The sequence below is a fragment of the Ranitomeya imitator genome, chromosome 2 (genome assembly GCF_032444005.1).
Source record: "Ranitomeya imitator isolate aRanImi1 chromosome 2, aRanImi1.pri, whole genome shotgun sequence".
In the NCBI taxonomy this organism is placed as follows: domain Eukaryota; kingdom Metazoa; phylum Chordata; class Amphibia; order Anura; family Dendrobatidae; genus Ranitomeya; species Ranitomeya imitator.
The window spans coordinates 197469827-197485752 of NC_091283.1; the positions used below are offsets into that span (position 1 = coordinate 197469827).

Below are 15926 nucleotides of genomic sequence, written 5' to 3' on the forward strand. Positions count from 1 at the left end.
CCGATGTTTGTGAAGCAGAATGAACAAAAACCAGCTTGTGAAATTTCTCATCATGCGTACCAAAAGCGCAAACGCAGGAAAACGCATGTAAATGCGTACAAACGCGGCGTTTTTTTAACCGCATGTGACAACGCATGCGTCTAAAAAACGCAGCGTTTGTATGCGTTTACATGCGTCTTTTTCACCACTTGCGGATGCGTTTAAAACGCTGCGTTTTTAAACGCAAATGTGAAACCAGCCTTATCTGATCATGCTCAGGTGCCAACAGTGACTTCGGCGTGCTCAAATAATACGTTTGAGTCCCCGCAGCTGCATGTCTCCTGGCTGCTAGTCAGCCACAACACATGGAGGGATTGCTTGTTAGCCAATTCTTGCATGTGTTGCTGCTGTCGATCAGCCACGAGACATGCAGCCGCGGGAACTCAAACATATTATTCGAGCACACCGAAATCACTGCTAGCACCGGAGCATCCTCAGGTAACACCTGATCCAAGCACGCTCGCTCATTACTATTACCTAACGTCCCACCCCAGAGTAGTACACACTTTGGCACTGATACAAAGTTTTTATGCCTGAAAACTCATGTAAAACACTTTGTAAAGTCACAAAATTTTTGGTTAATGTGACGCTGTGCAAAAATGTTGAGACTTTTGGCATTTTCACAACAGTAATCGCCAGCACTGTCAAAGAAGCAATGACCAAATGTGAAGTATCTATGGGTACCGTCACACAGTGTCATTTTGATCGCTACGACGGCACGATCCGTGACGCTCCAGCGTCATAACAATATCGCTCCAGCGTCGTAGACTGCTGTCACACTTTGCAATGTACGACGCTGGAGCGATAATTTCATGACGTATGTGCGATGTAGAAGCCGTTGGTTACTATGCGCACATCGTATACAATATCGTGCACACCTTTGTTACACCATGCGATCATGCCGCCACAGCGGGACACTAGACGACGAAAGAAAGTTTCAAACGATCTGCTACGACGTACGATTCTCAGCGGGGTCCCTGATCGCAGGAGCGTGTCAGACACAGCAAGATCGCTGGAACGTCACGGATATATCGCTCGAACGTCACAAATCGTGCCGTCGTAGCGATCAAAATGCCACTGTGTGACGGTACCCTTAGGTGAGAAATGTTACTCCAGTCCCTGACGCGCGTCACTTGTAAGATGGGCCTTATTTACATTAAGTGGCTCCATAACGCCCACACATTACGGCCAGTCTTAATGACCCGGGCCTTTGGTGTTTTTTTGTTTTTTTTTTTAAAGGGACCTCACACGTTATCTCTTAAGCTCCTGTATTATCAATCCAAAGGGCTAACAGATCAGACATACTGAGTGTGTAAGCATCTCCAAAATGAAAGGCATAATGGTGGCTGTCACATCCCCTTTTAGCAGGAAGACATCACTGTAATATTGTTCTACAGCTCCGAGTTGCTGAAGCTCATCCGGATGTAATTTGTGTAACCAGGCAAGCCTTCATAAAATATAGATGGCACAAGTCATTCGCTGAAAGAGGATCACACAGAAAGGCAAAGGAAAAACTTTCCATCTTCCTACAGCCGGGACCCTTCCTCAATTTTATTTCTGAAAACAAAAGTAAAAAACTATTTAAGATGGACGAGAAGTCAATGTTATGTGAACAAAGCCTAAAGGCGAATTCACACACCGGTAAGTGGTCATTCGGGAAGCAGTACTGCAATACAAAGGGAAAAACCACAGAAAAACAAAAATACAGCTTAGGAGAAGATATGGCCTATTCACAATAATCGGACCAGGGAAAATATTCCTGAATATGTTCATTGTAAAAAAATATATATAGCGGGTACGTAGCTTTCACATGCAGAGGGTATGGCGGAAATCTATGCATACATGGTGGTACCAAACAAACATCTACATAGCCCGAGCCAGCCTCAAGTCCAGGATCCTAATTCTAGCTAATAATGCTAACCATTACTGTCACCATGCTGCCCTAGTTTCATTTACTAAACTAATAGCCATTTTATTAAAAAAATTATTCTTAAAAGGAATCTGTCACCAGTTGTTTTGCCACGTAATCTGAGAGCAGTATGATGTAGAGACAGTGACCCTGATTCCAGTGATGTGTCACTTACTAGGCTGCAGGAGATTATCACTAGAGGACTAGTAAACCTGCTGACATGTAGTCCTACACAGTCATGAGCTCTGTATAACCCCACCACCCATGATTAGCAGCTTTCTGCCTATGCACAGAGTACACAAAAAGCAGCTAATCAGTGATGTGGGCGGGGTTATACAGAGCTCGGCATTCAGAGAACTTAGCAGCAAATACTGTGATAAGTAACAAATCACTGGAATCAGGGTCTCTGCCCTACTTTGGAAGTAGAAATGAGCCCCCTTACCTTTTGGACCCCCGTGAGGCTGCACAGGTTGCACCAATGATATGACCGCCCCTGGGTGAACCACCATGTGTGCCAACTTCTGCCCGCCATACTCTCCATACAGTTATTCACTAAAGTCTATAAGTGGCGACGACACTCCTGTTTCCAAATGGATGAGGGTGTCAGCAAGAAAAACTAGCGTACGCTGGACCGCACAACTTCCAAGGAAACCATATTATCCAATTTTAGAAATTCTGCAAGTGGTCCTACCTTCAGGGTTAACTGTATAAGTTAATATATATGTGGTAGAACGCATTACCGCTGGAGCCTAATGCTGAAAAATCATCAAAAATTTAGTAACGTGCGAGCACAGGGTTGGACGAATCGCCTCGAAAGTTGAGTGTAACCTCTGAAGGAGGGAGCCAATTTGTCTTTAGTGGCATGGCAATAAGAACGTACATAAACACCGAACAGAAGACCCCCTAAAATAAATGTGCAAGGACTAGTCGGCTCCTGGGATTTCCCAACTTTCTTCTAGTATGGCAGATTATTCTGTGATAAAGGTATAAAATAAAAACACACTCAAAAAAAGCCTAAAATAAATAAAAACACAAAAATTTGGTTTCCAAAAGACATCTGCGAGGTTGATGATGGGCTGCCATAAGGTCGGTGATGCCCGCACATAGGGAATATTCATAATGTGGCACCTTGGATTCAGCGCTACATATCTGACAACCGTCGCTTCCACAGTTTTATGATGATCAGATTTCCTGATGTACAAATGTGTCTTCGGGTTTTACATCTGGTAATGATGACGGAAACTGACTGAGCCAGCACTACAGCAAATAACCATGAATAATTTAGACTCAGGATTCACTACGATTCCTATCAACTCTACATTAACCCCTTTTTTTTTGGCATGATCCCACTTGCCCGTCTAGAGGTAAACTTTACAAAGCGTCAGCCACAAAATATCTGGGGGTTCCTCTCTTCATTTTAAGTCGGGGTCAATGACTTACATATTGATGACATATTACTAGGATGTCAAAATCAGTAGGGGTCCGTCACCCGGCTCTGGCCGCATGTATATAGGGTACAGAGACGAAAAAGCGAAAAAGCTCTGTGTAGTAGCCATTCCCAGGTACTGCAGATCGCCTCCCCATTCACCTCAACAGCAACTGAGACAGTTAGACATGAGACAATAAGAAAAAGAATCATTCAGATTACATAAAACTTCCCTGGTGGTCTAAAGGTACCGTCACACTAGACGATATCGCTAGCGATCCGTGACGTTGCAGCGTCCTCGCTAGCGATATCGTCCAGTGTGACAGGCAGCAGCGATCAGGCCCCTGCTGGGAGATCGCTGGTCGGGGAAGAAAGTCCAGAACTTTATTTCGTCGCTGGACTCCCCGTAGACATCGCTGAATCGGCGTGTGTGACACCGATTCAGCGATGTCTATGCTGGTAACCAGGGTAAACATCGGGTAACTAAGCGCAGGGCCGCGCTTAGTAACCCGATGTTTACCCTGGTTACCATCCTAAAAGTAAAAAAACAAACACTACATACTTACCTACAGCCGTCTGTCCTCCAGCGCTGTGCTCTGCTCTCCTCCTGCTCTGGCTGTGAGCGTCGGTCAGCCGGAAAGCAGAGCGGTGACGTCACCGCTCTGCTTTCTGGCTGCCCGGCGCTCACAGCCAGACCAGAGAAGCAGAGCGCCGAGGACAGACAGCGGTAGGTAAGTATGTAGCGTTTGTTTTTTTACTTTTTAGGATGGTAACCAGGGTAAACATCGGGTTACTAAGCGCGGCCCTGCGCTTAGTTACCCGATGTTTACCCTGGTTACCGGGGACCTCGGGATCGTTAGTCGCTGGAGAGCGGTCTGTGTGACAGCTCTCCAGCGACCAAACAGCGACGCTGCAGCGATCCGGATCGTTGTCGGTATCGCTGCAGCGTCGCTATGTGTGACGGTACCTTAAGGTACAGGAGGGATTAGTGTCACCACCTCTGGTGGTCTACAGTAGTGAAAGGGGTTAATACCGACTCCCTGGTGGTCTAGGGTGATCCAGAAAAGTTTTTACTCTGGTTTTCTGCCATAGTAAAAATTTCCAAAAAACCTGCTGCACAGATCTAAAGGCCCCTTCACACAAAGCGACGCTGCAGCGATACCGACAACGATCCGGATCGCTGCAGCGTCGCTGTTTGGTCGCTGGAGAGCTGTCACACAGACAGCTCTCCAGCGACCAACGATGCCGGTAACCAGGGTAAACATCGGGTAACTAAGCGCAGGGCCGCGCTTAGTAACCCGATGTTTACCCTGGTTACCATCCTAAAAGTAAAAAAAACAAACACTAGATACTTACCTACAGCCGTCTGTCCTCCAGCGCTGCGCTCTGCTTCTCTGCTCTCCTCCTGTACTGGCTGGGAGCCGGAAAGCAGAGCGGTGACGTCACCGCTCTGCTTTCCGGCTCACAGCCAGTACAGGAGGAGAGCAGAGCACAGCGCTGGAGGACAGACAGCGTTAGGTAAGTATCTAGTGTTTGTTTTTTTTTACTTTTAGCATGGTAACCAGGGTAAACATCGGGTTACTAAGCGCGGCCCTGCACTTAGTTACCCGATGTTTACCCTGGTTACCAGTGAAGACATCGCTGGATCGGTGTCACACACGCTGATCCAGCGATGTCTCCAGGGAGTCCAGCGACGAAATAAAGTTCTGGACTTTGTTCAGCGACCAACGATCTCCCAGCAGGGGCCTGATCGTTGGTCGCTGTCGCACAGAACGATTTCATTAACGATATCGTTGCTACGTCACAAATAGCAACGATATCGTTAACAATATCGTTATGTGTGAAGGTACCTTAAGTCTCAAAACTTTAGCCCAGTTGTAATATATTGGAGCGGACGTGTGACTTTTTCATGCAGAATACGCAATAATAATAATGAGCATGGAGTGGATTTTAGCACTTTTTTATGCAAGCAATTTTCATATTTGTGGTTTCATTTTTCCCCTCCTCTTCCAAACCATTCTTATTATTTAATTGACATAAAGGCTCGCTTCTTGAAGGATGAGTTATAGTTTTGAATTACCGCATTCATTCTACATTACAATGTACTGAAAATTGGGGGGGGGGGAAATCAAACTAGAGTGAAATGATGAAAACATTTGCAACACTGCCATTGTCTTTGGGGCTTCGGATTCACGCTGTTCAGTTTAGCGGTAAAAATGACCTGGCAACACAATTCTTCAGGTCAATCATGATTTTCTGAGGCCCATAACTTTTGATTATTCTGTTAAAGGACTTATGTGAAGGCTTGTATTTTGTGAGCTGAGCTACCATTTTTGGTGTACCTATGATGTTTTGATTGCATTGTATTGCATTTTTGAGGGACTTGGGGAGACCAGAAGAAAGCAATTCTGGCGTCACAATTTTGTTTCTTTACCACGTTTACCTTATGTTTATCTTTTGTGTGAAAAGTATGGATGTGTTATGATTGCTACTCGCTCGAGAAAACATAACACACTAAAAAACTGCAACTGACCCTGCCAGTTCCTGTACAGACTAGAGATCCTGACCCTGCAGTTCCTGTACAGACTAGAGATCCTGACCCTGCAGTTCCTGTACAGACTAGAGATCCTGACCCTGCAGTTCCTGTACAGACTAGAGATCCTGACCCTGCAGTTCCTGTACAGACTAGAGATCCTGACCCTGCCAGTTCTTGTACAGACTAGAGATCCTGACCCTGCCAGTTCCTGTACAGACTAGAGATCCTGACCCCGCAGTTCCTGTACAGACTAGAGATCCTGACCCCGCAGTTCCTGTACAGACTAGAGATCCTGACCCTGCCAGTTCCTGTACAGACTAGAGATCCTGACCCTGCAGTTCCTGTACAGACTAGAGATCCTGACCCTGCCAGTTCCTGTACAGACTAGAGATCCTGACCCCGCAGTTCCTGTACAGACTAGAGATCCTGACCCCGCAGTTCCTGTACAGACTAGAGATCCTGACCCTGCCAGTTCTTGTACAGACTAGAGATCCTGACCCTGCCAGTTCCTGTACAGACTAGAGATCCTGACCCCGCAGTTCCTGTACAGACTAGAGATCCTGACCCCGCAGTTCCTGTACAGACTAGAGATCCTGACCCTGCCAGTTCCTGTACAGACTAGAGATCCTGACCCTGCCAGTTCCTGTACAGACTAGAGATCCTGACCCCGCAGTTCCTGTACAGACTAGAGATCCTGACCCCGCAGTTCCTGTACAGACTAGAGATCCTGACCCTGCCAGTTCCTGTACAGACTAGAGATCCTGACCCTGCAGTTTCAGTACAGACTAGAGATCCTGACCCTGCAGTTCCTGTACAGACTAGAGATCCTGACCCTGCAGTTCCTGTACAGACTAGAGATCCTGACCCTGCCGTTCCTGTACAGACTAGAGATCCTGACCCTGCCGTTCCTGTACAGACTAGAGATCCTGACCCTGCCGTTCCTGTACAGACTAGGGATCCTGACCCTGCCGTTCCTGTACAGACTAGAGATACTGACCCTGCCAGTTCCTGTACAGACTAGAGATCCTGACCCTGCCGTTCCTGTACAGACTAGGGATCCTGACCCTGCCGTTCCTGTACAGACTAGAGATCCTGACCCTGCCAGTTCCTGTACAGACTAGAGATCCTGACCCTGCCAGTTCCGGTACCGACTAGAGATCCTGACCCTGCCAGTTCCTGTACAGACTAGAGATCCTGACCCTGCAGTTTCTGTACAGACTAGAGATCCTGACCCTGCAGTTTCTGTACAGACTAGAGATCCTGACCCTGCAGTTTCTGTACAGACTAGAGATCCTGACCCTGCAGTTTCTGTACAGACTAGAGATCCTGACCCTGCAGTTTCTGTACAGACTAGAGATCCTGACCCTGCAGTTTCTGTACAGACTAGAGATCCTGACCCTGCAGTTCCTGTACAGACTAGAGATCCTGACCCTGCAGTTCCTGTACAGACTAGAGATCCTGACCCTGCAGTTCCTGTACAGACTAGAGATCCTGACCCTGCAGTTCCTGTACAGACTAGAGATCCTGACCCTGCAGTTCCTGTACAGACTAGAGATCCTGACCCTGAAGTTACTGCGTGAAATGAGAAAGCCCTAAGCACCGACTAGACGATGGCAACTTGGACCTATGCTGCTTGAAACGCCGCTGAGTGCTTCACATTCATCCTAAAGAACCGGAGGACAGAGAAGAGTGTAAATTACCTACAGAAGGGAGAGTGTGCTGAAACAGAAAGAGATCCCAGAGCGAGTAAAAACAAACCACAAAATCAAGGATTAAATACGTACTGTTAGAGAACAAGTCATCGACTTCATAAAAAGAAACAGAAGATAGCTGCAGCGTAAAGAACATAAACAGCGAAGAGAAACTCTTGCTGGTCTTTCATTGTCTTGGTTAGACCACAGCAATATGGCTGGACATCCAAATGAGACTATCACCAGCAAGAAATACTAGCAAGGGGAAAGTCTATAAAGCTGAACCCGAAAGGTGATATGGCAGACAAATGAGTAAATGAAAACATCGGTTACCCTAAAAAAAAAAAAATAAAGCAAGGATAACAGAAACTATACACATGGAGATAAGGTGTAACTGTTGTGGCTCGGTGGACACAGAAACCAACCACAAAGCACAGGCTTATGAGTTTGAACCCAGACGCACGACAGGATGATGGATGAAAACAGGGCTATTCTGACTACGGGCACAAATGCCATATTGAAATCGTGCATTTAAGTGGTTAAACTGCAGCAATCAGCGCTAAAGGCAGATACCGGCTATATAGCAAAGCCTGCATCTGCACCTGTGGGACGGGGTAAAAATCCAGCGATTCTTCATCCTGCACTAATATTTCTTCTGTTACATATGAATGATATGTAAAATACCCCATTTAACTGCGTTACCAGTGGGTGACAAAGCATTAGTTTAGATCAATTTTCACTAGTTTTGTCAGGATTGGCAGTTTTTACAGGATATTGTGAAATCCATTTTTTTAGATCATGCGGACGGCAGATTTCAGATGCCTTGCATACCATGAAGCACTTCTATTACCACCAGTGCACTCAAGATCTCCGGTAACAGCCTCAGCCCATTACAGTATGTTGCAATGTACAGCGGAGAAGTGAGACGATCACCCAGGGAATCAAGTCAGTACAGGACTTGGCTTGTAAAAAATGGGTGTTAATGCAAGTCAATATGAAATACATACAATGAAATATGTAACATATATTCCTGTATGCATAGAAACAGTGAAAGCTCCATAAAAGGCTCAGATTTTGGAAAGCCACCCAATTATCCAGAGAGATTTTCAGTTTCATAGTCTGAGAGGTCAACTAGAAGCCTATTTATCAGTGCTACAGTATATATATCATATTATATATATATTATATCAGATGTTCTCCCGTATCTGGCAACATGCCGTTCGCATCCGATGCTCAAAGTCCGGTAAGTTGTGAGATAAATGCCAATCTATGGAGGTCCTATTTTCCGTCATATCGCAAGGACGCCTTATGGGAACGAAACCTTGGGAATTTGCAGACAAATTGTTGCCTTGAACTTTTTGGGCCTATTCCCGAGACCATTCCTGAACAACATATAGTGCGAATCTTTATACCGTTGGGATACAAAGATGGTTTTAGCCTGCAACAAAAGTAATATCCACATGAATACCATGACCCAAGGTTTCGGAGCAGACTATAGGGCATCATAGATTTTCCTTCTTCATATTGTGTACTCCGCTGCCATCACTTCTACATGTTACAGGACTCCCAAGCATCTACCGCTCATCTGACCAGGACAAATTCTTCCATTGCTCCATGTTTAGTTGTTCATCACCGGTATGTTCTGCAGTAAACAGTTTGACAGGTCTTTGGCTAAACGACCAGGAACCAATTCAATATGCCCTCCAACCAGGGCTGTGGAGTTGGAGTCGTGGAGTAGGAGTCCACTTTGGTGGAGTCGGAGTTGGAGTCGGTGTTATGGAAATTGAGGAGTTGGAGTCGGAGGTTTGGCTTACCGACTCCACGGCCCTGGTATGAGGGAGTCGGAGGTCTGGCTTACCGACTCCACGACCCTGGTATGGGGGAGTCGAAGGTCTGACTTACTGACTCCACGGCCCTGGTATAAGGGAGTCGGAGGTCTGGCTTACCGACTCCACGGCCCTGGTATGAGGGAGTCGGAGGTCTGACTTACCGACTCCACGGCCCTGGTATGAGGGAGTCGGAGGTCTGACTTACCGACTCCACGGCCCTGGTATGAGGGAGTCGGAGGTCTGACTTACCGACTCCACGGCCCTGGTATGAGGGAGTCGGAGGTTTGGCTTACCGACTCCACAGCCCTACCTCCAACACCTTTAAAGAAAAAAAATCAATGAGCCTTAGATGTTCATGACTCTGTTGTTGGTTCTTCAGTTGTCATTCTTTGGACCTGTTTTGCATTTCCTACAAAATCTGGCATTTTGGCCATGTTATGACTCATCTAGCAATTACATTTTGGCCGTCGACAAGGTCAAACAGGTCCTAAGGCTTTGTCATTTTTTTGCTTCCAACACATCAACTTCAAGAACTGCTTATTTGCTGCCTTAATATATCTCACATTCTGATTGATGCCATTTTCAGAAGATAATCAGTGTTACTCACTGCACCTCCATTAGAAAGGTTGCAGCAACAGGCGTTCACCCGTTCGTTATATAATAACAGCTGGTTAAGCCCCTGATGAAGCCGCAATGGTGAAACTCAAGTTGAGCAAGAGGCAATCTTGTGGATTCATATATAAACAACTATATGCTGATTTTTTTAATATTCTGTTTTGTGAGAACAATGCTAAAAAAAGTGGTTATTTAGCAGTGATCTGCGCTAAAGACAGATGAACGTGTGTTGTGCAGGACCTTTCTTTTGCAGTTTGTATTGGGGGGTTGTGGCATGGTTATCCACTAGTGATGAGCGAGAGTACTTGTTGCTCGGGGGATCTCCGAGTATTTATGAATGCTCGGAGATTAAGTTTTCAACACCTCAGCAGCATGATTTACAGCTACTAGCCAGCTTGATTACATGTGGGGATTCCCTAGCAACCAGGCAACCCCCACATGTGCTCAGCCTGGCTAATAGCTGTAAATCATTCAGCTGCCGTTATGAAAACTAAATCTCCGAACACTAACAAATACTTGGAGACCACCCGAGCGTGCTCAGGAAAACCCGAGCAACGACTATACTCGCTCATCACTATTATCCACCCATCTTTCCAGGAAAGGAACCAGGCTTAGCGCATGAGAAAACCTCTCTCTTCCACATTTAACTTTAGACTTGTCTGGGAGCATCAAGAGCTGAACATATGTTAGAGACCAGACATATGAGGTCACCTTGTTGTGGCTGGATGGCTTTTACGATTTTTGATTAAAAAAAAAAAATGTTAATTAAGAAAATCTTGTTTTTTGGGACTGCTACTCAACACAAAGAAGACAACAATACTGACTACTGTCAGATACAAAGACTCGTTTGAGATGGACGGCGACGAATTGGAAGTTGTAATGGACTTCAATGATCACTCAAGATGCAGGGACGAAATCGGAAGTCAATAGGAAAATAGCTATGGCCAAATCAAGGATGAAGTCTCAGGAACATTTCACTGGAGATGAAGACATGACTAGTACAAAGCCTGGTCTTTTCTGGAGTAAAATATGGATGCAAAACCTGGACATTAAAGGAACAAGACAGGAGAAGAAGCAACAGCTTCGAAATGTGATGCTGGAGAAGGATGATATCAATACCATGGATGGTAAGAAGAACAACAAATCAATTTTGGAACAAATCAAGCCAGACATGTCAGTCGAAGTAAGGTTCACCAAGCAACAACTTGCCTACTTTGGACACATCAAGCAATGAGAGCAATCCCTGGAGAAGGACATCATGGTCAGAAGAATAGAAGGAAGAAGGCGACGATAAAGACAGCAACCCAGTGGCTTGATAGAATGAAGATAACATCAGATAAGACACTGGTGGAGATACAGTCATTGCTTAAAATTGCTGGCACCATTGAAATTGTTTCATAAAATTAATTATTTCTCCCAGAAAATGATTGCAATTACACGTTTTGTTATGCACGTTTATTTCCTTTTTGTGTATTGGAACAACACAAAAATACAGAGGGAAAAAAGGCAAATTGGACAAAATTTCACACAAAAACGCCAAGATGGACAGGACAAAATTGTTGGCACCTTTCCAAAAATGTTGATATAAAAAAAAAAAACCTTGCTTCAAGCATGTGATGATCATTCAAACTCACCTGTGGCAAGCAACAGGTGTGGGCAATATGAAAAGTACACCTGAAATCAGACAAAATGGGGAGAAGTTGACTCACTCTTTACATTGTGTGTCACCATAAGAATGGAGAACAGAAAGAGGAGAAAAGAATTGTCTGAGAACCAAAATTGTTGAACAATAGCAACAATCTCAAGGTTACAAATTCATCTCTAGAGATCTTAATGTTCCCCATGGGTTGCAACATAATCAGGAAGTTTACAACCCATGGCACTGTAGCTAATCTCCATGGATGTGGATGGCAGAGAAAAATGAAGATGAAAGTTTACAACACATGATAATCTGGATGTTGTATAACCAGCCCCAATCATGTTCCAAGAAAGCTGTCTTGCCGGTTCAGGGTACATCAGTGTCAGCGCAAACTATCCATCAACATTTGAATGAAATGAAGCGCTATGGAAGAAGACACAGGAGGACCCAACTGCTGACACAGACATAAAAAGTTAAGACTGCAGTTTGCCAAAAATGTAAGCAAGTAAGCCAAAATCTTTCTGGGAAAGTGTCTTGTGGACAAATGGGACCAAGATAGAGTTTTTTGGTAAAGCACATCATTCTACCATTTACCGAAAATGGATATTGAATACAAAGAAAACACAGTACCTACAGTCAAATATGGTGGATGTGCAAAGATGTTTTGGGGTCGCTTTGCCGCCTCTGGCATTGGGTGCCTTGACTGTGTCCAGTGTCAAAAAGCTGGGTTGCATCATGGGTCATCGAGCATGACAACGTTCTCAAACATACTTCAAGAAGCACCCAGAAATGGATAGAAACAAAGTCCTGGAGAGTTCTGAAGTGGCCAGCAATGAGTCCGGATCTAAATCCCATTCAACACCTGCGGAGAGAACTTAAAATTGCTGTTGGGAGAAGGCGCCTTCAAATATGAGAGACCTGGAGCAGTTTGCAAAAGAGAGGTACAAAATTCCAGTTGAGAGGTGTAAGGAGCTTGTTATTGGAAGCAATTGATTGCAGTTATTTATTCCAAAGGGTGTGCAACCAAATATTAAGTTGAGGGCGCCAACAATTTTGTCCAGCCCATTTTTGGCGGTTTGTGTGAAATTATGTCCAATTTGCCTTGTTTTATTGTGTTGTTCCAATAAACACAGAAGTAATAAAAATGTGTATAACAAAACATGTGTAATTGCAATAATTGTCTGGGAGAAATACTTCATTTTCTGGAACAATTTCAAGGGTGCCAACACTTTCAGCCATGACTGTCTCTAGGATTCCACAAGATAGATCTTCCTATGTATTTGGGTACCTGCACATTAATTTAATATAAAAAGTTTGCAGGAGCCATACTGTGTTCTCTGACCAAGTCTCAATCAATAACGCAGGGATTAAATGCAAGTGACATCAGTCAATTATTAGGCTACACTCCAATGATGAGTATTTAGTGAGTTTTTGAGGTTGATGACCTTCTGCACCCATTAGGTATATTAGATTACTTGGTTTTTTTTTATATGCATTGTTATCATGTTTTTGATGCTGCAGTGGTATTTTGTGTTTGCTTTATGTTTTATGCTTTCTGATATTTGCCTTTGACAAAACTTTATTGATAATCAAGTATGGATTATGCGTTCTTAGTGCGTTCACAGTGCACATGCACGATTATCTAATGCAAGTCTATGGGGAAAATCTGCACATCAAGCTCCACGTACCCGCATGAGAAATTGACTTGTGATGGATTTCAATCACGCACCACAAGTCAGTATCGGTGCTTTAGAAAAAAAAAGCACAACGGGCACGATATTTCTATAAATCCCATCACTTTGCAGGAAATCTAAAATGCTGACTTTTTTGTGCATAGAAAAAAATACACAGGATCAAAAACTCACCATGGGAAGAGGTTGTCTGGTGTTAAACTACAAGTCTGCAGTCACTCTATGTAACTGCAGACTTGTAAATCAAGAAAAAAAAAGTTTAGGACTGCAGAGGAGAAAAATTAGTAGCCAACATACAGAAAGAAAATCATAAAATAATATTATTAGATATGCATTAAAATTTAAGGACTCGGCAGACATAAATAATTGGCAATATATTTACAAAATGTATAAAATATACCAGAACAGCCAGGCAAATGGAAGGCATTAAATTACTCTAGACACAATCCTAAACCTTTCCGCTGAGATTGGCACCCTATTGATAATGGCAACCCTGTCCCTATAAATTGCCCTATGTTACCCTCACAATCAGGGATAATCATATAAAAATGGGTACATGTTAATAGTGTACAATTTGTAATGCATATCTAATAAAATTACTCTTTTAGAGTGTTTTTTCTATATGTTATCTGCAGACTTGTGAATCCTCACATCGCGCGCTGTCAGGATCCTCCAGTGTCGGCACTGGGACCAGCAGTCATATGGCCGCAGGTATGTGATACCTATCCTCCTGGCCACATTTCTACTAGAGCCAGGTCAGACACGTCTAGTATGAATGTGGCCGGGAGTAAGTATATCGCACACCTGATGTCATATGACCGCCGCTCCCAGTGCCGACACCGGAGGATCCTGACAGCGTGCGATGTGAGGATTCCCAAGTCACCAGTCACACACACTGCTTTATAACTGGACAACTCCTTTAACCTTAGGGGTTTTTTTTTTTTAAGTTCTCTCTTCCTGGTTTTGCTCACGTCACCTGTCGGTGGAATAATGTTATGGCTGATGGGTGTATACAGCAGTAAGACCAAGAGCAGAGCCCCCTCCCTCCAAAGTTAGGGAATCTGACACCGACAAGAACCTTAGGCCACAGCTGTACAACCTGTACGGCCATGTCTAGCCTCAAGATTGATGCAGCTTTCTTTCCTCTACATGGATGGAGCCGCTGCTACGTAAGTTATTGGGGGCGATTTATCACATAGAGCGCAAGGGGTGAAAATTGGAGCAACCAATCAGATTGCAGCTCTTATTACCCAGACGTCTTAAGGGCAATGAAAGCAGCATCCTGATTGGTTGCTAGTGATTAATTGTTCCATTTTACCTTTGCAATGATATTCATAAATGTCAATTTTATACAATTGTGACAGAGATGAGCCGGAGTGACGTGTGCATGTCGCCATGATGCTACAGACTAGTTACATAGACCATGAATGGCGCGGAGAGCGCACACATGCACCACTCAGGACGGGGATGCGATCTTGGGATCGCGGGGTGTCCCCACACATTGGAAATCCAGGGATCTGCACTTCATCCTGTGAGTAGGGGAAAACTTGGTTTCTTTTTGCTTTTCTGGGAGGGGGGATAACTTGTTGCTATAGAAACCAATCCCATCTCAGCTCTCATTTCCCCCAGAGCACTTGACAAATGGAAGCTGCTCTATGATCGGTTGCTACGGGAAACAAGACGTGGTTTTTTTTTTTCTTTTAGACAGTTTGATAAATCTGCCCGCAGTTACCATGGCAACTTGACGACAGCGCTCCATTTTTTTTCTGAGGTAAAGTGAAAGCGAAGGCCTGACTGGTTGCCAAGGGCAACACCTCCATTTTGTTATTCTTTGCGATACTTACACGCCAACGTCTTATGCTCAGCGAATAAGAAAAGGCGCAAAACGACCCAACAAGTCGTTAACTTACGTTTATCGCGATATACGGAGCATGATGGCGAAGAGCAGACGAGGCTCATGATATATACTGCACCCCCGACCCAAAACCATGGCAGTGTTACATGGAGAGCAGAAACATGGCACATGTGGGAATAAACATGTCAGCGGCCAGGAGGCGCCGCACAGAGCACACTGCACCCCGGCCCCGCACACTCACCTCACCCTGGAGCCCATCCTCTCCGCTGTCCGGCTCTGCCTCCTCTCACACACACAGGGACATGGCAGATGCCGGATCCAGGGGACTGAAGGACCTGACAATGATGGGAGATGCCAGATCCCAGCAGCTACAGGACCTGCGTGACGTCACGACCATGTGACGAGTCACGTGTGTGGGAGGAGTCGGGCGCAGGAGTGTGCTGCTGACTACAGTGACCACCAGAAGTACAGGAGGCAGAAAGAGAGAAGAGTCAGTGCGTGAGTGTGCGGCACCTGCTGTGCGTGTGAATGAGCCTCAGCCAAGGGCGACTGCCTGACACACACAATACACGGCTCTGTATACCGTATACAGACAGTAATACATGGCTCTGCACTGTATACAGACAGTAATACACGGCTCTGCACTGTATACAGACAGTAATACATGGCTCTGCACTGTATACAGACAGTAATACA

The 15926-nt window shown here is 44.9% G+C and overlaps 1 protein-coding gene across 3 annotated transcripts in view; it reads right to left on the bottom strand.

Annotated features, from left to right (window-relative positions):
• Positions 1–15637, bottom strand: part of DENND1A (DENN domain containing 1A) — a 1020433-nt gene extending 1004796 nt beyond the window's left edge. For 2 of the 3 annotated variants that reach the window (XM_069748457.1, XM_069748455.1), the window contains exon 1: positions 15472–15632. In XM_069748457.1, the coding sequence (XP_069604558.1) occupies positions 15472–15488 (17 nt within the window). In that variant the 5' untranslated portion in view covers positions 15489–15632. Of the gene's footprint in view, positions 1–15471 lie in introns of all 3 variants that reach the window. The other variant, XM_069748456.1, reaches the window with a different exon arrangement.
• Between the last annotated feature and the right edge of the window lie 289 nt (positions 15638–15926).